This window comes from Magnolia sinica, chromosome 1 (assembly GCF_029962835.1).
Source record: "Magnolia sinica isolate HGM2019 chromosome 1, MsV1, whole genome shotgun sequence".
NCBI classification, from domain to species: Eukaryota; Viridiplantae; Streptophyta; class Magnoliopsida; order Magnoliales; family Magnoliaceae; genus Magnolia; species Magnolia sinica.
In genome coordinates this window covers 9,462,103-9,485,399 of record NC_080573.1, presented here as the reverse complement: position 1 = coordinate 9,485,399, position 23,297 = coordinate 9,462,103, and the positions used below count along the sequence as shown (strand labels likewise).

General features: G+C 41.1%; 1 protein-coding gene across 5 annotated transcripts; it reads left to right on the top strand.

Annotated features, from left to right (window-relative positions):
* Positions 1–1,207: 1,207 nt before the first annotated feature.
* On the top strand, positions 1,208–22,316 carry LOC131239017 (gibberellin 2-beta-dioxygenase 8). Of its 5 annotated transcripts, none has more exons than XM_058236583.1 (4): positions 1,208–1,336; positions 9,740–10,212; positions 19,380–19,701; positions 21,442–22,316. In XM_058236583.1, exons 1-4 carry the CDS (start codon positions 1,223–1,225, stop codon positions 21,670–21,672), a joined length of 1,140 nt encoding a protein of 379 aa, XP_058092566.1. In that variant the 5' UTR covers positions 1,208–1,222; the 3' UTR covers positions 21,673–22,316. The 5 variants fall into 5 exon arrangements, with proteins under 5 accessions (XP_058092566.1, XP_058092582.1, XP_058092577.1 ...); XM_058236599.1 differs by lacking the exon at positions 1,208–1,336 and adding an exon at positions 4,571–5,089; XM_058236594.1 differs by lacking the exon at positions 1,208–1,336 and adding an exon at positions 4,571–5,116.
* Positions 22,317–23,297: the final 981 nt, after the last annotated feature.

Sequence of the window (23,297 nt, the reverse complement as noted above, 5' to 3'; positions counted from 1 at the left end):
GTCGGCATGAATTTTCGGGCTATATTCCATACGATTGTGGGCCCCCATGATTTGTACGGTCTTGATTTAGGTAGAATCGGGACAGGCGTATGTTTCACCACAATTTAGAATATGGCATTGGACTATCACCGCAGTCTTTCCCCGTTCACAGAGAGGGAATCCAGGACAGTGCCACAACAGTTGTGGTCGTCATGTGATTTGTTGGTAACGAGAGCGACTGTAAGCATGCTGTCTGTCAATTTAGATATTGGATTAGGTGCGGCACCGACCTCATGAGAGACGGTGCGGCCCTTAACATGGGGCCCACTTTGATGTATTTATTCTATATCTAAGCGCTCCATCCGTTTTTTCAAATAATTTTATAATGTTATACTAAAAATAATCAGATCGAATTTTCAGGTGGACCATAACTTAGGAAAAAGTGGTGATTGACCATTAATGAGCCATAAAAGTTTTGGATCAAGCTGATATTTTTTTTAAAAAAAATTTCATCCAGGTATATGTGACAATATCAACAGCTTAGATGAAAAGTAAACATAAAGGAAATATTTCGGTGTTCCCTGGGAAGTTTTTAATGGTGAACCCTTCAATCACTACAATTTACTACAGCATGGTCCACCTGAGAATTGGATCTGCTTTATTTTTGTATTATGATTTAAAATGATCTTTAAAAACGGATGGACGGTATGGATATATAATAAATACACCAATGTGGGCCCTACGGTAAGAGTCGCACCGTCTTGGCTGAGGCAGGGCCGCACCAAATCTGCTCCCGTGAATTTCAGGAACGGAATTTGATCCGGCGCGTTGGGTCAACAATCAGTATTCATCGTTCAATACATGCTATATGTTAGAGTGTAATTTGGATCGAAACCGTCCATCTAACTGGTCCAATTAGTATGTAGCTGAAACTTAACTAATCTTCGATTTTATATCAACAAACCCGTTTATCTGAACTCCACCCATCTTATCGGTAGCAATGCCACTTTCTCAACTGGCTCTCGTTGTTCCAGGTCTCTCTCTCTCTCTCTCTCTCTCTCTCTCTCTCTCTCTCTCTCTCCCCCCACCTCTCTCTCTCTCTCTCTCTCTCTCTGTCTCTCTCTCTCTTCACCGAATCTACGTTTCTCTGATATTTTGGAAAGCCGCGTGTTCTTCTTTTTGACCAGAGAATTTCAATCCGCGTATGCAATGCATCCTCCCATCCTTATATCATAAATGAGAAATGATTGAACCCGAGACTGATAAATATCCCCGGAATATCGGGTCTTTCAGTCGTCCATTCTCCACTCACCACACTACTAAACTCTTCTTCCTTCCTCAGCATTTGAATTCTCTTGTAAGTGGAGCTGACTTTCCAACCTCCATTCCTTTCATTTTCATTTTGTACATCTATCTGCATTTCAATCATTAGTCATTAGTTTTATCTTCTACTCTTCCTTTCTTTGTGCTTGTTGATGCAAGCTTAGAAGGCTTTATTGGTAAGGTAACATAAGTATTCAATTTCCAATTTTCTTCCTACTTTTGTTTTTTTTGTTTTTTTTTTGGTTTTCTTTCTTAAGAAAGACCCATAACCTTTTTTTTTTTTCAACAAATAATGACAATTAAAACATCACCTTGTTATTATCTTTATTTAATCAATCTCTATTGCCCTAGAATTTATTAAGAAATCGAGCGAGATGATTGAAAACCAGAAAAGAACTAGTTCTAGCGCAACCCAAGGGACCATTGTGGTACAAGAGCGGCAAGCATCAATACCCCTCTTGGATTTGGTAACATGGTTCAAAACCATTTTTCAAAAAATATTGTAATTATTAATGCTAATTGATATTAAAAAAAACCAAACATAGAAAAATTAAAATGTATTGAGAAATCGACCGAAATGATCGAAAACTAGAAAAGAACAAACTCTAGCCTATTCCAATCAACCATTCTAGTTCAAGTGTGGTACACATCGATCTGCCATTGTGAAATGGCCCTCTTGAATTTGGTAACATGTTTTAAAATCATTTGTTAAAATAATGTAACTATTGAAGTTAGGAGATTTAAAAAAAAAAAAAAAAACCAAAGTTAGAAACTTAAGATCACCAATCATCGGATTGAGTATGACTAATCCTCCACCATTTGTAATTTGCCACGTAATCGCCAAGCTATCTATTCCAACACTTTGGTCCAAAAGCTCTTCATGTCGGCAGTGTGAACTGAAGGAGTTAAAGGTTTTTGACTATGGGTGAAACTAATCCATTTTTTTCAACGATTACTGCTTTGATCTTCCAAGTAAGTGATTCGATCATTGATGTTGATATGTTCTTTATCACACTAACCACAATGGAAAATTGCATATTGCTTTATTTTTACATGGGTAGATTACAATGTGCGTTCACTACAATTTACTAAACTAGCGCAACTAAATCACAGTAGATAGATGAGCTTAACCATGTAATTTTCATGTTGAATTGGGTCTCTAAACATTTTTAACTGTACATTTCATGTACACCAACCTACGTGGCTAGGCTCGGACGATGGCGGCTCATGTTTAAAATGCACCCGCAATGGGCCCCACAAGTTTAGGCTATTTGGACGGACGTGTTTGTATTTATGTGTATGGTTAGTGTGGCAAATGCACATTGTCGTCCTGCCGTAGGACATCTTGTTGTGGTGGGTTTTCTTTATATTATTTAATGGTTTTAAAATTCGAAGATCTTTCCAGTTCGTAATCTTTCATTGTTGTCATTCTTTTGTATTCTTTTCATTTCCTTTCCTTGCTTTGACCATGGTTTCATATAAATAACCTTAAAAGAAAAAAAGAAAAATGGAAGCAGATGTTGTTGTTGTTGTCTGCATGGTAGGAGAAACGCGGTCCCTCTTTTTGTATTTATCTTTTGATGATGGAGGTTTGCTGTTCCACATGCATGGGAACCATTGACATCCAGACACGTGTATATGTTTCAGATTTTGATACATCTGTGAGATCTGAGCTTTCTATTAGGTAGTCAGATTGTTTAGATCATCTGTCAGAAAAATCAGGCTATTTTCACATGTCAGGTAGGCCACAGATTATCAAAATAAATGAATGGCTAGAAAAAATTTTAAACCGTTAATTATTATTTTTGTATATTTGTGGCTCACTTCAATATTGGAATGGTCTGACTTTTCTGACGAAGATCTAAGCATTATTTCTAACCGTATGAAAAGATCCGATCTCATACCCGAGTTTTATATTTGCTGGTGTGTCCGCGCGTGCATGTGTAAGGCTCTAAACGCGTGTTGAATTACCAAACCTGACTAATAAACATTGATATTGGTCCTTCGCGTAGAACGGAGTGTACGAAGCAGCATGGTGCACATGCGACCGTGTCACACATGAGTAAGGGTGTACATCGAGTCGAATTGAGTCGAGCTAGCCTTGCTCGACTCGGCTCGGCCATTGGCTAACTTCAACTCGCACTCGGCTCGGCTTGGTCCTCGAGCCTGACTAGCTAGCTCGGCTTGGTTCGGTCAGCAGCTCGGGCCAACTCGAGCAAAGATCGAGCTGAGTTCGCTATTGAGGCATTTTCACAAATATTCAAATTGCACCTTTCATCTGTATATGAAACAGAAGCAATGGTTTTTCAGGTATTTTATCAAACACCTTCAAAGCAACATAAAAACTAAGAAAAACAAAGGAAAAAAAAGAGTATTTATTTCACGTACATACCTTCCTTGCCACCAGCCACACTTCGTTCAGTCATATTATCAAACACTTAGTGAGCAACATCATTGGCAAAGTAATCGAGTCACCGAATTGGTTCGATCCGAGTTTGATTCGAGTTGGATTCAATCCGAGTCGTGTCGAGCTGGGGCTTGCTCGAACTCATTTTTGAGCTCAAAAAATCAGCTCGACTCAGCTCTAAATCAGCTTCGAATTGAGTCGAATCGAGCTTTTTCGAGTGGAGTCGAGCGAGCTAACCGAGCTAGCTCGGTTTGTGTACACCCCCTACCCACGAGAGATCAATGCCATTCATCGGATACAATTAAGAATCACCTTTTTAGACCACTCCATTCATCAGGTGGGCCACACCTATATAAAAACCAGGATCATTATAAAAAAGATAGCTAAATGGTCCATATTCAATGTATACGCGTTACCTGCCCAGTAAGACTGGTTGCATATTTTTTTCATGCAATCATGTATTCATGGTGGTCCCCACCAGAATAATAGCCCGGATCTCTCGCACATGTTCCACATTGGAACATATGCTACGAATACCTCCCTCCAACTCAAGCTAGCGAATCCATTCATTATTCCTCTTTATGTTTACATCAGATGCTGATGTATCGGTGCTTTAACCTACCAGGAGATTGCACAAATTCTTATTTTATTCAAATCCAGACATTCAAAACATCAATTATATCTTAATGGTACTTATCTCTTAATTGAGCTTATCTTCTTTATCTCATTATCTCCTAATTGGATACATTATTCAAAAGGGACCCACACACAGTCACCCACCAACATTGATTTTTATACACTCATTCCTGTCCATGGAATAAAAATACTACAAATGCATACTACTCAAAAAAAGAAAAAAAGAAAAAAGAAAAAGAAAAAAGGAGAAATGGGTGTCTATAAAACAATATATTAGGTGTAAATGTCAATTCTTGAATATAAAAATATCACGTAAGATGGGCCTTTTGTATTCTTGTTGCAGAGGTGAACTACATACATGTTATAACATAAGTGGCAATTTAAAGGGGCCTTATTTCCTTGCATGTCCCATGTCATGGGACGTGGTTTTTTAAAAATCTTTTATCTTTTTTTAAATAATAAAAAAATGAAAAAAGAGGAATGCCAGATGTCGATTTCCTAGATCATATTCAACTACGTGGCTGTAAGCCACTGCCGACTTCAATGGCCTAATACCTGCATACACTCGGCTATATATACACGCGCTTGGTGAAGATAAAAGTATCAGATAGTAAATGCTGGGGTGATTTTCTATGGTGGAGTTTTCATGAGGGGGAGGTACTTTTGAAGCGCTTATACAGATGCTATGGTGTATTTACGTTGAGCACTGTTTCGTGATTCTATGCGGTGGAGTTTCCCTGACGGGTAGGTGCTTTTGAAGCGCTTGTACAGGTACTATGGTGTATTTGCGTTCAGCACTTTTTTTTTTTTTCCTTCTTTCTTTTTATTTGTTCATTTTTTTTCTTTTTCTTATATATGATTTCAAACAGTTTTAAATGTGTGATCCACTTCGAGTTCTATATACAGCTGATTTTTGAAATATCCTGTAACTTAAGAAATTAGAAGTGACCCACCAATTCAACAGTTTCGATGTCCAACATAGACTACTTATATATATGTTAGGATAACTTTGAAACATCCAATACCTATGTTGCAGTAGCCTATGTAAGACCATACACCTGTTACAATAGTTAATGGAAGGACATCGACCCAAAAATAAGATAAATACAAAGTTTAGATGACCACATGAAAAAAATAGACATATGATCGATGTGGACCGCCAAAATCTTTCTATTTTTTACTGCGTATGTCATATCATTTCCGTTTGCCCTTTTCATGTGTGTTGCACCTGTCATGCCCTATCGTATACATACAGAGAGATTACACAGATTCTTTGGTGTATCTCCTCGTGTGGTACACCGATACGAGTGAACGATGTCTTATATATATATATATATATATAAAATCATTTTATACGATGTGAGATATATACACAATTGTAATGTGTAAAGTAGATCATTCACAGCCACTTTCGTTGGCGTCATATCGAGAAAAGGGTCGGTGGATGATGGATACACACCGAATAATGATGCACCCACGTAAGGTTGTGGCGGGTAACAGCAAGTCACATCGCACGGATGTATTTTCATCCAAACCGTACAAATTATTGGTATAACGGTATACCGTACCGAAGAAAGTTCGTTTGCCTGTAAGTAGATTAGACGTTCGGCGCGTTTAAACAGTAAAGAAAGTCCGTTGGTGAGCAACTGATGAAACATGGTTGGTTTTGCAGTGCATCAGGACCGTCCATCTAATGAGTCCTTTTCAGGAGTGGCTCTTTGTAGGAATGTAAATTGCAGGGATGATCCTAACCGTGTAGCTAACGTACCAGGCAAAACAATTCAACATGATAAGGCGATTGATAGAATCATCAATCATTAAGATTTTCAGCCAAGGGACACGACTTGCCTGTTACCCAAAGCTCCGTGGGGCCCACCATGGTATTAGTGTTATATCCACTCCGTCTATCCATTTCGTCAGATCATTTATGTATGACCCTAAACACGTGAGAGTGAGAGAGATCGGAGACACCCACTATTGAAACCTTCACGGCCCCACCGTGATTTTAGATGTCATCCAAGCCGTTCATAAGGTGATTCCCACCTGGATGAGGGAAAAAATCTCAATTACATCCCTGATTCCAAACAGTAGATGTTCAATCCTCACTCGTGTTTGGGCTGATGTACTGCAATGAACCGACGAAACTGATTGACGGAGTGGATATAACTCAAACATCGTGGTGTCCCCACAGATCTTGGGGTTACAGGAAAGTCGTGACAGGAAATGCAAGATGTACGGATTGGATCTACCCCGTTAACGAAGGTTTTCGGTCGAACATTGACTCCGACTGATAGACCGTGATGAATCCAGCGCGACGGATCAGAGATTTCTGTCTTCTCCTTTTGCATGAGAGCCTCTCGATTTGTCGGATTTCTCCTCAACCATCCATTTCTAATCCTCATCCTCCAGTCAGATTGCTAGCCTCTCCCATTCGTACGATTTTGGGTCAGGCCCACCATTCCATGCCTTTCAGATGAAACGATCCACACACCGAATATCTCGTGCTGAATATCTAAGGAGAAAAAGAAGTGTCCGTAGATATTTTCAAAGAAAAAATGGCAATGCCATGCAAATTTCGAAAGTAGGTACGCGCACGGTACGCGGCCTATCACCTACCGAGAAATGATGCAGCTTAACTTAATCATGAGTAACGATAAAGCCATTTTCTTCTGCCGACACGTCGCATAGGTAGAATATCCTATCCATACAAAAGGTGGGCCGTCCTATTAGGATCTACTGACAAGAAAATCGGGCTAGTCCACAAATAGATATGGTGCACAAAGTCAATATCAACGGACAGCCGACAGTATTAATTAAGTGTGCTCTTATGGCCCACTACATGAATGGTTTATCCTGTTCTTTATAGTGATTGGTCATCATGGCGTGGCCGACATTTTGTTCGGATTAGATATTCTAAATATGTGACACATAGGCAGGAACGTGGATTAGCTGCGACCAGCAAAGTGGGTGCGACTCTGACCGTAGGCTCACCTCGATGTATGAGCTCTATATCCACGCCGTCTATCAGTTTTACCAGATTATTTCAGAGCAATGATCAAAAAATGAAGGAGATATAAGTCTCAGGTGAACCACACCACATGCAACAGTGGTCGTTGAACACCCATCATTAAAAACTTCCTAGGGTCCACCGTAATGTTTATTTGCCATCCAACCTATTGATAAGTTCACACAGACCTGTATGAAGAAACACAAATAGCAGGTGATCCAAAACTTGTGTGGTCCCAAGGAGATTTTAATGGTTAGAATTCAATCTTACTGTGTGGACCACCTGAGATTTTTTTTCTGCCTCATTTTTTGGACAATGACTTAAAATAATCTTGGAAAACGTATGGATGGAGTGGATATACAAATTACACATCCAGTTGGGCCCCACGGTTGGGTTGCACCCACCTTGCTGGATCCGAGGGGACGATGGTTGTTTGGACGCGTGGCAGGCGTACACAATCTGGATCTCTCTCGTGCAATGATCGCCACCACTGAATAGTAAAGGACAAAAGATCATGCCAATCGGACGGTTGCCATCTCTTGAGGCAGAAGATGACGATTGCCACTCACTTCTTTCGCTTGATCAGCAGCTTGAATCTTGTACACATTCGACACGTGCCACCCAAGACGGTGCAGTCCTTAATTTTTATGGGGCTGGTGATGTATGTATTTTATATCGCCACCGTCCATCCGTTTTGCCTTGTCATTTATGGAACACATCCAAATGTCAGACAGACCATACTACAGGAAACCGCGGTAAATGATCATTAAAAACCTTTAGTAGGCCATAAAAGTTTTAGATCAAGCTGTGTTTTTACTTCTCTAAAGGTTTGATATCCAATAAAAATCACGGAAACATTATGGTGGGCCGTAGGAAGTTTTTAATGGTAGGACGTTCAATCAAAGTGGGGCCCACGGTAAGGAACGTACCGTCTTTGATGAGACCGGGCCGTACCTAATCCGCTTCATTTCTTATCAATCAAGTAGATGTGCGGCTAAAACTAGTAAAACAACAAAAGGCACAAAACAAAAGGTTTCCATTCAAAGTAAGAAAACTTCATTTATATCTACATGAAATAGAGGCATTCAACTCCTCAAGCGAGAAAATAGCGAGGATATATAAATATAGATATCTATATATAGAGAAAGACAGAGTGGAGATGACGTGTTTGTCGAAACTCCTCACGGACCTCACCTCAGAATCCGGAGATACTTATGCGGTAACGTTTTCATCGACGACAACAACAACACCACTTCTCAACTTCTCAGCCTTTTCCATCTCCGCATGAGAGCGGGACTCGCCCGTTTGAGGTGGACAAGCCGTGCGCTATCCACCTAAAAATAGGCTTGATCATCCATCACTGGGCCACACATGATTGCCTTTTTCTGACGGTCCATTTTCTCATGTCGATGCACCTTTGGAGGGAACCGGAATCGTCTCCAACACTTTTTTATTTTTAAGCAGCCGGGTAAAATCATATGGTTTGGCCTGGAAGCGGATTGCGTACGGTTTGATGAAAGATACACACCATAGTGGCGGTTCTCGTTTTTCCATGTGGTGTGGTCCATCTGAGCTGTGGATCAATATGATTTTTGGTCTTGGGGTTTAATATCGAGATAATAACCTGATGGACAGAGTGGATTGTACAAATACAACATGGTGGATCCCACAGGAGTGAGCGTTTTACGTACCACGTAAAACAGGTGCTGTAGTCTGTAGAGTAATCCAGTCCGTTGATTTGGGGTCGTGGACATTGTAGGGGATGTATACTGTTATAACTGTTACGCTTTCTCATATAAGGGCGGCGCAACAGCCTGAGACTTCTCATGTGGGCCCCACATAAAGCATCAGGTGGGCCACACTTGTATGGTGACAATGGAATGTCGGCAAACTATTTCTCACCCTCCAATCTCTCGCGAATATGGTTACCTGTGTGGCCCACGTGGTGAGCTGATCTGCCTAGTTTTTGGTCCTGGAAACGTTGTTGGTGGGGCCTACCATACCTCGAATGTGGATATGCGCATCATCCTTTTACTGTCTCCGCGCATGGGCCATCGGAATATCTGACCGGCTTGATTTTGGAATCGTCTATGGAATGTCGTGGTATGACCAAGATAGCAATAATCTTTCTGCCTTCCACATATTCCCATAGATTTTTTTTTTTTGTTCATGTTAATCAGTGAAATACTCTCTCCTTGGGGGCCCACCTGTTTTAATGGCCTGATCTCACAGGCTTGTTCCACGTCATCACACGCGCAGCAAGCACATCCCCTCTGCATTTCAGTCGCGGGAATCCCACTAGCTTGTATTAATCTCGACTCCCCATACAATTACAAAACCCTCGTTTTGACTAAATATTCAAAACTCTCTTTCTACTCTGTTTTCAGTCTCTCCACATGGAATCCAACCCGCCATTTCAAAACGCCTACAAGACCCTCTTCCAGACCTCCCAACCCAACGAAGAAGAGAAGAACAACCACAGCAAAAGGTCTGCAGTTGTAGGAGACGGGTCTGACCTTCCGCTAATCGATCTCAGCCGTCTAAGCCTGTCCGATGGAGAGAAGGAAGCGTGTAAGCGGCAGATAGTAGACGCTTCAGCCGAGTGGGGCTTCTTCCAAGTGAAAAACCACGGTATCTCGCGAGAGATTCTGGAGAAGATCCGACACGAGCAGAATAAGCTTTTCCTGCAGCCCTTCGAGAAGAAGGCGACGGAGAAGGTGCTGGATTTCTCGGCGGACTGTTACCGGTGGGGGACGCCGACGGCGACGAGTCTGAGGCAATTCTCGTGGTCGGAGGCTTTCCACATACCTTTGGTGAGGACGACGGATGCGATGGACGCAGGAGAATTCAGCGGCCTCAGGTCAGTTTCAAGCTCTCTGCTAACTGCTAACTGCTAACTGCTAACTGAGCGCATTTTAGCGGAGTCGTGCTGGGATAGCTAGCGTGCGCGTGTGATTTTCACCTCTCCCCGAGTATATGCACAGTATCCTCTAGCACTGGGTCCGGGCTAGTGCTCCCCGGACCCAGTTCTCCCTACTCCTGTAATCGAGACCGTTCATTTGATGGTTCCTAACATTCACAGAAATCTTAGATTTGAAAATTCGATGTTATCCAATATCGGGTGATTTTCCTTCAAGTGGCAATTCAGGCGTCCAATTGCATGCCATTGATGGAAGGATTCGAAATTTCTAATCAGAATCACTTGGAATCAATCATCAACATTGGTCCCTTGAGATCAACGGTCTAGATTAACAGTATGTGGGCCCAAATGTCCCTTCAATAGATGCAAGGATACTGTGCATATCCTCTGGACGTTCAGATGATTCGTCCAGGGTAATTTAGTAATGATGCGGAAGCAGTTGGGTTTTGGTTCCGTAGGCAACGGTGATAGTTTACCACAGTTTTGAAAACAGTGGTGTCCCATCGACCAACCACATACACCATGTATGTGGCAAGAGATCCGGACTGTCGTATTTATGCCCCGTCGTTCTAGATATAGAACATCCGTATGATTGTACTAGTGAAATCTTGACCATCTGTTTATGCATGTATTTTTAACTGTCCATTTGAGAGTCACGAATTAGATGGCTTGGGCCATCTTACCAATGTCATTTTCCGAGGGGTTATATCTACAATGGGACATTATTTTGGACGGTCAAGGTTGATTCTCATGAATAATACTATGTGACGGGTATAAAAGATTCCGGGGGTGTTTGTTATTTTCTGGCTGAAAGTAAAAGTTAATAAATAATTATTATTTTCCATAAGAAATGCACCATAGCCGCCATGCAAATAAGCTTTGATTTGACCTGACACTAATTTTGAGACAAAATTTTAAAATTTTGTCGGCCCACTATGATATATGTCTGATCTAAGCCGCGAATGTAACAGCTCATTTTAGGGTATAAACTGAAAATCGAAGGTGTATCACATACAAGAAACACAGGGATTAAACACACGCTATTGAAAACTTTTTGTGAGTCATACAAGTTTTATATTCGGCTAATATTAGTGTTTTTTCTTCATCTGTGTCCATGTGATCATATAATCAGGTTAAATTATGGATACAAATCAATGTAGGACATGGCTTCACATTTCAACAATGGATGTCAATATCCCCTTATTTATTGCAGTATGATCTAATTCAACTTATAATATAACTATTTTTTTTGGCACTAGCACTAAAATAATTTAATAAAATAAATAAATAGCGTGGGTCAATCACGCATGTTATGGAGATCCAAAAATTTCACATGGTCAATCTAACCTTTTTCTTCGAAAAGTAAATTCCGAAAATCAAGGTGGAATTACCTTCCTTATTTTCCATCTCTTCTCAACGATAAAAATTAGTTATAATTATTTATTTACTACCATTTACTGTGGTAAATACGAAAACAAACTACCCCTTAAAAATCGGTGGTGAAAAGCATGGATTTAAAAAGAAGGGGTTTACGGTTGCTAAGGAAAGTTTACGGTATTACCCCTATCGTGATTTTCACGTGTTTTAAAAGCGTAGGGATGCTCCTCTCTTGGGAAGAGGCGAGGTAAGGGTTAATTAAGGAATTGCACTCCGTGCAGTTGGGGTTTTGAAAACAGAAGGGGCTGGGCCCTACGAAGCGGACGTTTCCGCATCAGCACGGGACTATCACGTGCTTCCTAGAAGAGGAATGCTAGCATAATCCGGCTGTCGGCCGTGCACTCATACAGAGGACATCGTTAGACGTGTCAAAATTCAGACCATAAACTAGACAGGCTTCACTCTCAGTGACTTCCGTAAAAATATAGGCGGCTGCATTAACCCCGGTTAGATGTGGATGATATCAATGGACGGTTGGAGTAAGTAATCGCTTTCCCATTTTTCATATCCTTACGAGATTGTCATGTACGTCCTAACAGATGAATGCTAGTATAATTGGGCTATGCTCTCATACGTGGTAAATTGTCATGCGTGTCAAAATCCAGACCTTTCATTAACGGGTCAAAATGGCAGTGGCTTTAGTTAAAATGTAGGTGGCTGTATTTACTAGCTTATATGTGGATGACATCATTAGGCGGTGGGAGTAAGTAATCGGTCAGGTGATTTTGATGTCTTCTCATACTCTTGAGACTCTCACCTGTGTTTTAAAAGAGGAATGCTAGCACTGTCGGTTGTACACTCGAATGAAAGGAAATTGTTATACGTGTTAGAATTCAGACCTTACGTTAGGTGGGTCTAAATGCCAGTGGTTTTTGTAAAAATTATAGGCGGGTGAGTTAACCAGCTTGGTTGGATGGGGATGAAATCAACCAAGGGTTGAAATAAGAGAGGAATGGTAGTACAATCCAGTTGTAAGCTTATACGTAGGAAAGTATTGTATATGTCAAAATTCGGAACTTTAATTAGGTAGGTGAAATTGTCAATGGCTTCAGTAAAAGGGAAACGGATTGGCTACTCCCCCTGACACCAGCCCCGGAGCTGGTGGTCGGTGCTCTGTGGGCCCATCATGATGTATGTGTTTCATCCATTCCGTCTATCTATTTTTCTAGATCAATTTATGGTAATACACAAAAAATTAGGTATATCCCAATCTCAAGTGGACCACATTACAGGAAACAGTGTTGAATGAACTTCGACCGTTAAAAACTTTTTGGGGCCATAAAAGTATTGGACCAAGTTGATCTTTGTTTTCTCCCTTCATCTGGGTCTTTATGACCTAATAAACGGATTGGATTTCAAATAAACAGTACATCAGGCCTTAGGAGGATTTAAATGATGGATATCCAATCACTATTTTTTTCCTGTGGTGTGATCCATTTGAGATTTATATCCCTCTCATTTTTTGGATGAAGACATAAAATGATATTTTTAAATGGATGAACGGAATGGATGAAACACATACATCATGGTGGGGCCCACAGCACACCGACCATCAGCTCCGGGGCTGGTGTCAGGGGGAGTAGCCAATCCGTTTCCAGTAAAAGTAGGGGCGGTTGCATTGACCAACTTAGATGTGGATGAAATCAATGGATGGAAGGAATAAGTAATCACTTGGGCGAAGTAGATGTTTCTGCAACCTCATGAGAGTCTTAAATGAGAAATGCTAACACAATCCAGCTATCAGTAGTGCACTCATACTAAGGAAGTCATCATACTTGTCAAAATTTAGGTCTTTCATTAGGTGGGTCTAAATGCTAGTGGCTTTTGTAAAAATATTACCGGTTGCTTTGACTAGCTTGATTAGATGTGGATGAAATCAATGGAGGATTGAGATAAGTAATTGCTTGTCCGTTTTCTACATCCTCATGGGATTGTCACAATGTATCTTAAAAGAGGAATGCTGGTATAATTTGGCTGTGCACTCATATGTAGGAAATCGTCATACATGTCAAAAATTAGACCTGTCGTTAGGCGGTCTGATTGTCAGTGGCTTCTATAAAAATATAGGTGGCTGGGTTCACACTAGCTTGGTTAGACGTGAATGAAATCAATGGACAGTGAAGGTTGCGTTGGTTGGGCCCTCTTAAGTCATTTCCTCTGGTTTGTATACAGCCATAGCTTCTTTTTCTTTTTTCAAGTAATTGAGCTTATATGATAGGTTGGGGATTATTAATCAAAGTCAGGTAGAGTAACCATCCCTGTGAAGGTGATGTTTTTGCATCAGCATGAGACACCCATGTGTATCCTAGAAGAGGAATGCTAGCACAATCTAGCTATACATGCATATGTAAGAAATCGTTGTACATGTCAAAATCCAGACAGGTCTAACTACTAGTGCCTTCTGTAAAAGTATAAGCAGCTGTGTTGACCAGCTAGGTAAGATGTGGGATATTTGGAATAACTAATCATCCCGGAGAAGTGGATGCTTCCACATTCTCGCGGGACTGTCAAGTGCATCATAAAACAGGAATGCTAGCACAATTCAGCTGTGCAATCATACTTAGGATATTGTTATGTGTCAAAATCCAGACCTTTCATTAGGCAGGTCTAATTTTCAGTGGCTTCCCAAAAAGTATAGGTGTTGAACAGCTTGGTTAGATGACAGGAAATCAAAGAACAGTTGAAATAAATAATTGGTAGAGCGAAGTGGATGCTTCCACATCCTCACGAGGCTTCCTCAGGTCCGGCTGTGACTCATACATAGGAAATCATCATACATGTGATGAATCCCAATCCTCTTATGCTGAGAAATAGAGATTTCCCATTACCTACATTTTCATTAGGCTATGTCATCACTGATGACATGGGTGCTGATTAGGTACTACCCTTGGCCTCTGAGGGACCGCTGTGATGTATGAATTTCATCCGCACCGTCCATTCATTTTTTTCACAACATTTTAGATAAGAAACCCAAAAATAAGTAAGATTCAAGGCTCAAGTGGACCAAAAATTGGGGATTAAATTTCTACCATTGAAAATTTTTTGGAGACTAATTAAGTTTTGGATCAAGATGATATTTATTTTTGCACTTCATCAAGGTGTATATGTATGATCATATCAACAGGTGGGATGGAAAATAAAAAATATAGTGTGCCCCCGGAAGGTTTCAATGGTGAACGTCCTTGGCACCACTCTTCCTGTAGTGTGGTCCACTTAAGCTTTGGATTTTCCTTATTTTTGAGTTAAAAATCTAAAATGGTATGGGAAAATGGATGAAGCCTTGATGGCCGCTAGGAACAGCTTGTGGTAGTACCTAATCCACGCCTGATGACATAGCCCATCAGTGATGACATGGACTAATAAAAATTAAGAAGGAGAATTATCTGTTCCCCGCAAAGGATGATCTAGACTGAAGTGCGACCCTTTTCATTAGTGGCTACCCATATGGGCGGCTGCGTTGACTAGCTTGTTAGATGTGGATGAAATAAATGGACGGATGGAATAAGTAATAGCTGATCATTTTCAACATTGGCTTTGGCCCACTTGATTGTTCAGTCGGCCTGATTTTCTGACGTAACCACGAGCGGGGCTAGGATTTTCGCATACCGTGCCTGGCTGCCACGTGTATGAGGAGAGTGCTAAAAATGTACATCCACTCGAGTGCACCTGTGAATTCCTTGTCCTAAGAGCTGGAAACGTTTCCAAGACTAGTGGAATATGGTAGCCTTTGCTCTCTCGGGTACACGTGGCGAGTGATTTCTCAACTTCTTTTCATGGATGGCTGAGATCATCTGATCTGTGCACCATTTGAGGAAGTCCGCGCAGTAACCATGCCATCCCATTCTAACAACTGTGGGTGATCAGTTACGCGAGTAAGGTGGGCCCAACGGTGAAGGTGATTGGACGTGGTTTAACTGGTGACCTCTACGCCAGCTACCCAGCTGGTGTCAAAGCTTTTGGAGCTCCACCATGATATATGTGTTTTATTCACGCTGGATATCCATTTTTTTCATCTCATTTTAAGACATGAGCCTAAAATTGAAGTAGATTCAAAGATCAAATCGGCTATACCAAAATAAAAAACAGTGGGAATCGAACCTTTGCCATTGAAAGCTTTTTGGGTACGGTGATGTTTATTTGTCATCCACCCCACTGTTTTCCATAGCATGGTCCACTTGAGCTCTACATATGCTTTAATTTTGATTTTATGTCCTAAAGGGAGATGGAAAAATGGATGAATTGTGCGGATAAACACATACATGATGGTGAGGCCCACAGAGCTTTGACCACAGCTAGCTCGGTGGTGTTGGGTCACAATCCAAACCGCGTCCAGAACCAGTCAGCTCAGGAGAAAAACAAATAACTCGGGCTATGTACCTACTGAGATTACTTTCACTAACGTGGGAGAAACGATCTGACGTCCATGAAATCCACGCGGCGTATCATGCACCTCACTCCCTGTTGTTTCTTTGCTCTCAAAAATAAGAATGAATCAACACTCAGGTGGGTTACTAAAAATAATGCTTAAAACCTCTAAATTTATAGGGTATGGCCCACTTATGTTTTAGAATAGTGTGATTTTTGGGTATTCTTTCATACTCCTGAGTTACATCAGATAAATGTATTGGATGGCATGTAAACATCAACAGTGGGTCCTACACAAAATTAATGGTGGGCATTCCATCCCAGGTATTTTCTGGGGGCTGCCCTACCTAATGTTTGCATGATAAAGATTTTTTTGGTTCAATGGTTAAAATGAGTCATTGTATCTGATGGACGGGGTAGAAGTCATGAAAGTTCCACGGGCTTGGCTCTTGGTTTTCGAAAGTAAACCAGTAGGTACTAGCGCGGCTCAAATCATATGGTTTCCATTCTATGTGAAAAAGATTTGGACTGTCGAAAAGGACTAAGCCTGTTTTCAAAGCACGTGTTGTCCGCCTGATGATCTGACGGTCCACATATTCTTCCTGTATTTATCGTCATGGCCAGGACCACTAGCTCAGATGTCTCACACACTTGATAAGTTGGCACGCACCGCGTGTAAAGGTGCATGTGAGAGGTGCCAGCTTCATTAGGAGGCGTGAACATTTATAAGATAGTGGTAGAGGTGGGTATTTTTGACCCGATCCGGTGGATCCGACCCGATCAGACCCGATCCGACCCATTCCGAACCGAACCGACGGCCTGGATCGGGTAAGATCATTTAGATTCTACTAGTTTTCGGATCGAGATCGGATATTGGTTAATCCGGATCGTTCCGATCCGAAAACCCGATCCGAATAGATCCAGACCGTTCCGATCCGGCCAGATCCGGAGTAAAAATCAATATTTTTACTTTTTCTTATGGTGTGGTCCACTTGAGCTTTGAATATTCATCAATTTTGGGTTCAACAGCTAAAATAATCTAAAAAAGCAAATGGACGGCATGGATACATCACATGCATTCACGGTGGGCCCCAACAGAGTTTACTCACATATGAGAATGAGTTACTTGCACGGCACGTCAATAGGCGGGCAACAGCTGTTTACTTGCTTTACACGTCAATACGGTAGGTTGTGAGAGTATATATTAAAGTAGCTTAACCAAGTTACTTGGGCCCCACCATGATGTATGTTTTGTATCCAACCTTCCATCCATTTGGAGAGATCATTTCAGGGCAATATCAAAAGAATGAATGAAATCCAAAGCTCCAGTTGACCCCAATATAGAAAGTTATATGGACAGTGACGCCCACCATTAAAAACTTTTAAAGGCTACAAAAGTTTTAGATTAACCTGGTATTTGTGTTTTCCCTTAGTTCTTTATTTTTCAACTTTTGAACAGGTTGGATTTCAAATAAACATTACGGTGGGCCTTAGGATAGTTTCAACGGTGGGAATCATTCTCCCCACTTTTTTCTGTGATGTGGTCTACTACAGATTTTTATCTACATCATTATTTGGCTCATGCCCTAAAATGAAATCTCAATATTGATGGACGGTGTGGATATAACACATACAGCATAGTAGGGCCCATAGAACTTGGTGACGGCACTTCAGTAGCCTGCCTGATGAGACAACACATGCAGCAGACATTTATACAAATTTTTTATAGTCATGTGGGGCCCACCTTGATCTATATATGTTATCTAAGCCGTTCATCCATTTTAACATATCAATTTAGGCGTTAAACAAAAAATTATGATACATTGAAGATTGAAGTGGACCACACCATATGAAATGATCCGAATAGTGTCCAACCCGATCCGACTCGGTTTCCCTCACCGAGTCAGACTCGGATCGGGTCAAATAAATCAAGCATCGGATCTTTCCGAGTCAAGTGACCTGAACTCGGTCTCGGATCGGATCGATTTCGGGTCCGCCTGTTGGAATCTCGGACTGACCGGGTTAGGCTGAATCCGGTCCGACCCGGACCGATGCCCAGCTCTAGATAGTGGTGACTCTTAACCCATGCAAATGGCTAGTTCTACGCCAATTCAGACATTCCAAGTGGTCTATCCAATTGTGGAAGGGGGATATCTGATTGTGTTGAAGCTTGGAATTTTAAGAGGATATGATATACTTGATTATAGTCCTGGATCTTGCAAATACCAGCTGCCATCTCATTTTTTAAATGGTGCAAACTCACATAGGCGTCTGCATTTCTGACTTCGTTGGCAGAAGGGTGAGTACATGCTCACGTGGGACGAATTGCTGGCCGTAGCAGAGGTTCCCACGTGTCATAAATGTAAAGATCCGGTCCTTTCATCAATTAGTTCCTACTGTAAACAGCCATAATCATCCATGTTCGCTCATTAGGCGGGCCACATAATGGGCGGTTAGAAACAAATGACTAACAATCCATTCTATAAGTGCTGCCTACCTGTCTTTTTTTTTTTTTTCACACACGCACACACACCCCACACACGCTAGTGGAATTTCACCACCTATGGATACTCGAACCCTTGACCGGGTGTTGAAACTCCTGAGAGCCTACTTGTATATATTAAAGAGGCTTGAGAGGTAATGAGTGGTCCGGATCTTGCAAATACCAGCAGTCCATCTCAAGGGACTAAACATAGCAGTATTGATTTTTTATATTCTACCTCTGCTTTTATCTCTAACAATCATAATCTAACCATGGTTTTTAAGACTCGGAGTCGAATCGTCACTTGGCTGAGTCAAGATGACTCGTCGGAGTTGGGCTGAGTCAGGCCTAATTTCACGATGACTCGATGTGCTGAGCTCAATCGGACTCGATGAATTGCATCCGACATTTTCAAGTCATCAATTTATAGATATAACTGTAATACTTTGTGAAATTTACAAAAGAATTTTGCTGTGCATTGAATATGAAGATTAGATGAATGAAATAGCGTACTTGATTGGGACGCCATTGCTATAGGTTCGATGCTACGGTCATCCTCTCCTTACACCCTTAGAGAAGATCTGATGGAATGCTGGCTCTTGTCAATGTTTTGGATTGGGAGCCCAATCCTAATTTATAATTACAAGGGGCCAATGTGTGTTATAGTTCTAGTATCCCACCTGATGTATTGCAACTTAGTAGGGCTCATTAGCACATCTGATCACATTATCCAACCTTTAAGATAATCCAGACTGTTGATCAATAAGGCCCGCCTTATAGAATTCTTACAATAACTGGTATTACATTTGTGTGAATTTTGCAGATCTACGATGGAAGAGTTCGCGGCACCTGTTTCAGATTTAGCACATAGATTAGCTGAAATATTAGCAGAGAATTTGGGCCATAAATCAAATTATTTTATGGAAAACTGCTCATCGAGCACGTGTTTTCTTCGGTTAAATCGTTATCCAGCATGTCCGATTTCATCAGATGTGTATGGATTGATGCCGCACACAGACAGCGACTTCATCACCATATTGTATCAAGATCAGGTTGGAGGATTGCAATTATTGAAAGATGGGAGATGGATTACTGTCAAGCCTAATTCAGAGACGCTAATTGTCAACATCGGCGACTTATTTCAGGTAAATGTTTACAAGATCTTCCCCAAGCCTTTAAACAGCACATGTCCCATTATGGTATACTTGTGTGACATTTGTGCTTTCCATCAGGTGGGCCACTCTATTTAGATCTTTTGGCCGTTTCAATCTTTTACAATTGGACAAAACAAAAGGACCATGTTATGATTTTTCTACCGTCCATTTTGTTTTAGAAATGTGGACCACCTGTGGAGTTATATTGCCTAGTCTAAGTTTTGAGCCAGGATCAGGGCATTCCATAGCGGTGGCTGTAATGGACATGGTCTTACTGGTATTTTATTTTTATTTTTATTTTTTTAAAGACTTCTTTCAGTCTGCAATACAAATTGGAATACCATGGTTAGTATTTATACTGGGTGTCCCACCTGATGGAGAGCTAGGTTCTCGGCACATGTGTGCTTGGAGGAATGACATGGAGAGACCCCAAATTCAAGAGACACCTCCTGATTGGGGCCGTACAAATGGGGCCAATAACAAGGGATTAAAACAACTAATTTCATGTGAGAGAGTAGGCTGGGAATATCTTTTGATTTGGGTCTCTCCTTATCTTATTTGGGCTGATTGCTTTGGTGTTAGTATCTGGTTCCCTGCTAAAACTGAGGCTGGTATTGGGCTTCAAGGCCCGTTGGGTAAACCCTTCCTTGGGCTGCTTCTGGCCTTGTTTTCAGCCAACTTCTGAGCTTCAGCTTCATGGGTTGGCTAGACACCTGAACCATGGCACTGATAACTAAATGGGCTGGTCGTGAGCTCGAACCATGGCCTAAATAACTAAATGGGCTGGCTTCGGGTGGCCAGAGTGTGGTCCAGAACTCCAGATGCCCATGGGAACCTTATTGAAATCATCAACCAAGTGCTAGTGCGGACGGTCCCTACTCATGGGCCATGGCTTTACTAAGGTCATGGGTTAATTACCCATTGTGGGTGTGTGCATAAGAAAGAAAGAAAGAAAGAAAAAGTGCACCTGTGCCGACATTGGAAGGTATTTGATACTCTGGCACCCTATGATACTTGATGAACAGGTGCTCCAATGCTACTAAGTCATGTTCCCAAAAAATAAAAGATTGGCAAATAGGAATTGATCACCTACGTTTGAATGCATGGTAAACACCATACATTCAAGCTGTGCGGGGCCCACCCCACTCGTGATGTTTATGCGAAAAATCCAAACCATGCATTCGATGTTCCTTACGTACTTTCTAACAATCATCTGGATCCAATACTCAGGTGGGACACCCACAGGGAGCAATGCACAATCTCCAGGAAAACCTATATATTCACCTGTTGCAGCCCATCTGAGTCCTGGAATGGTCTAAGTTTTGATGTGCCCCTTCATCCTGTTGGGTTGCACCTAATGACTGGGTTGGATGGCATAAACACAATATGGTGGACCCTAAACTCCATTTGGAAGTTTTTACGGTGGGCGATGGCTCTCCCTAATGCTGCCACTTGTTCCTTCTCATATGGTCCACCTGAGTTATCCATCAAGATGGATTTTAGGATCCAACCCTAACACGAGGACTCATCTAATTGATGGGTTGGATGGCACTCCCACATCACGGTGGGCCCTACATAACCGCAGGCTCTTCTGTGATCATTTACCATCACTGTTACAACGGCCGTTATAACAGTGTAATAATGCTTATCCTCAAAACTCTATATTTCCACTGGAAAACAAACATGGAAATGGAAATATCTGACGACGTATTTCGTGTGGCTGAGATGCAGGCATGGAGCAACGGTGCATACAAGAGCGTGGAACACCGAGTGATGACGAACACACAAGCAGAGCGGTACTCCATAGCGTATTTCATGTGCCCTTCCTACGACACCGTAATAGAGAGTTGCATACAACCCTCGATGTACAGAAAGTTTAGCTTTAGAGAGTACAGGCAACAAGTCCAAGATGATGTTAGAACTATAGGCTCTAAAGTGGGTCTTCCCAGGTTTCTCATTTGATGCCATAGATATAATCAATATGAGAAATTATCTAATTGGGCCATCTGTAGGGAACCTTACCATGCACATAGTTGTATTTGGATGTGTCGGCAATCCATATCATCAATCTGGAACGTCTGTTTCACTCAACTTAGCCTTCATAGCTTGCCTTGAAAAAATAACACTGATCAGATCATCCGTATGAAAGCGATCGGTTGTAGAAGATGTTGGGGATTTGTGCTTGTCAAGCAGCGCAGTAAATTTCAGATTTAAGACATCTGTTTGACAACAGAAGATAGGTCTACCTATGGATGTTTTGGATCATGGGATTGCTTTGATTTTTTTATAAATGCAAGTAAGTACATGGAAAGGTTCCCATACAATTTGCCCATTAGATATTTTCTCTAATTAATGATCTTTCAAAAAGAAGAAGAGAAAATAACATAGATTTGTGTATATGTGAAAAGTGGTATATTGAAAATAGTGGATACAATGAGAGAGAGAGAGAGAGAGAGAGAGAGAGAGAGAGAGAGAGTACCGTAGTTAATGAGAAAACAAGAGAAAATGAGTGTAAAGGGATTGTCATTGGGAGCATTTGTAGTGTTATACAAGCATTGTATTAGCTATTGTGTATACTGTGTTGGGAGAAGAGATCATTTGCTTTTTCATTTTTTGTCTAAATGGTATTCTACTGGTTATAAGATATGGACACTTTCTTTTGAAAGTATATATAATCTTCAACCCAAAGATTAATGAACTTGACCCTAATGACTCTCTACTCAATAATTGCAGAGTGATCATAGTTCGAAAAGATTAGACTCAAAGTCCTCTATGTCGGGTTGAAAGACTCGACGGAGACTTTACTTGACTCGATGCTTAATAATTGTGAATGCCCTCGCATTCATTGGGATGTTGACAATGTCCCGGAAAGTTTTAAGACATGGCATATCCAATCATGATTTGGACCTCCAAATCATGATATGATGACTTAGTCTTCCAATCATTATTTCAATGTAGCTATAGTGGAAAATATTGCATTGATTAGGTTATCCTAAATATCTAATTAATTGGCATCATAAAAAATGAATGGTCAAGATTGAATAAAGAAATGCAATAGGTCTAATCATCACCTTGAAACACATAACGGTGAGTTAGATATTTTATGATTCTAAAGCAGTGTTTTCGTTTTATGATGCTAATCATTCATCTATGGCTCATAGAGAAATGGACATTAATGTAGCCTCTCTGATTTAATAGATAGTCGAAATGACCAACATTTACTGCCTATTGCCGACCAATGATATGGATCGATAAGATGGCTTGAATCAAATGATTGGATGTTCTGCTTGTTGCATAAAAAAAATTGGGGACATTGCTTAGGTCCCATAAAGATGGGGTGCTGTGTTAGCATTCACCTCACTAATTAAATTCAAAATATTTATTAGAAATGCTCACACACATCTAGTAGTATGGCCAACTAATTGGTGTGGGGCTCAGCATGGTGTTTGTATGACATCTCACCTGTCTAGCAAGGTTGTTCCACAGGAATGATACTGCCTAAAAAATCAAGTGGATCCAACTATCCAGTAGAGGACACCATAGAAAATCATGAACAACTATCCATAAAGCTCTATATTCACGTGGGA

Excerpts from the sequence above, each read along its gene's own strand:
- LOC131239017 (XM_058236583.1), top strand. The coding sequence starts at position 1,223 with ATGATTGAACCCGAGACTGATAAATATCCCCGGAATATCGGGTCTTTC. Across the intron at positions 1,337-9,739 it reads CTCAGCATTTGAATTCTCTT|TCTCTCCACATGGAATCCAA; the intron begins GTAAGTGGAGCT and ends CTCTGTTTTCAG. Across the intron at positions 10,213-19,379 it reads GGAGAATTCAGCGGCCTCAG|ATCTACGATGGAAGAGTTCG; the intron begins GTCAGTTTCAAG and ends TGAATTTTGCAG.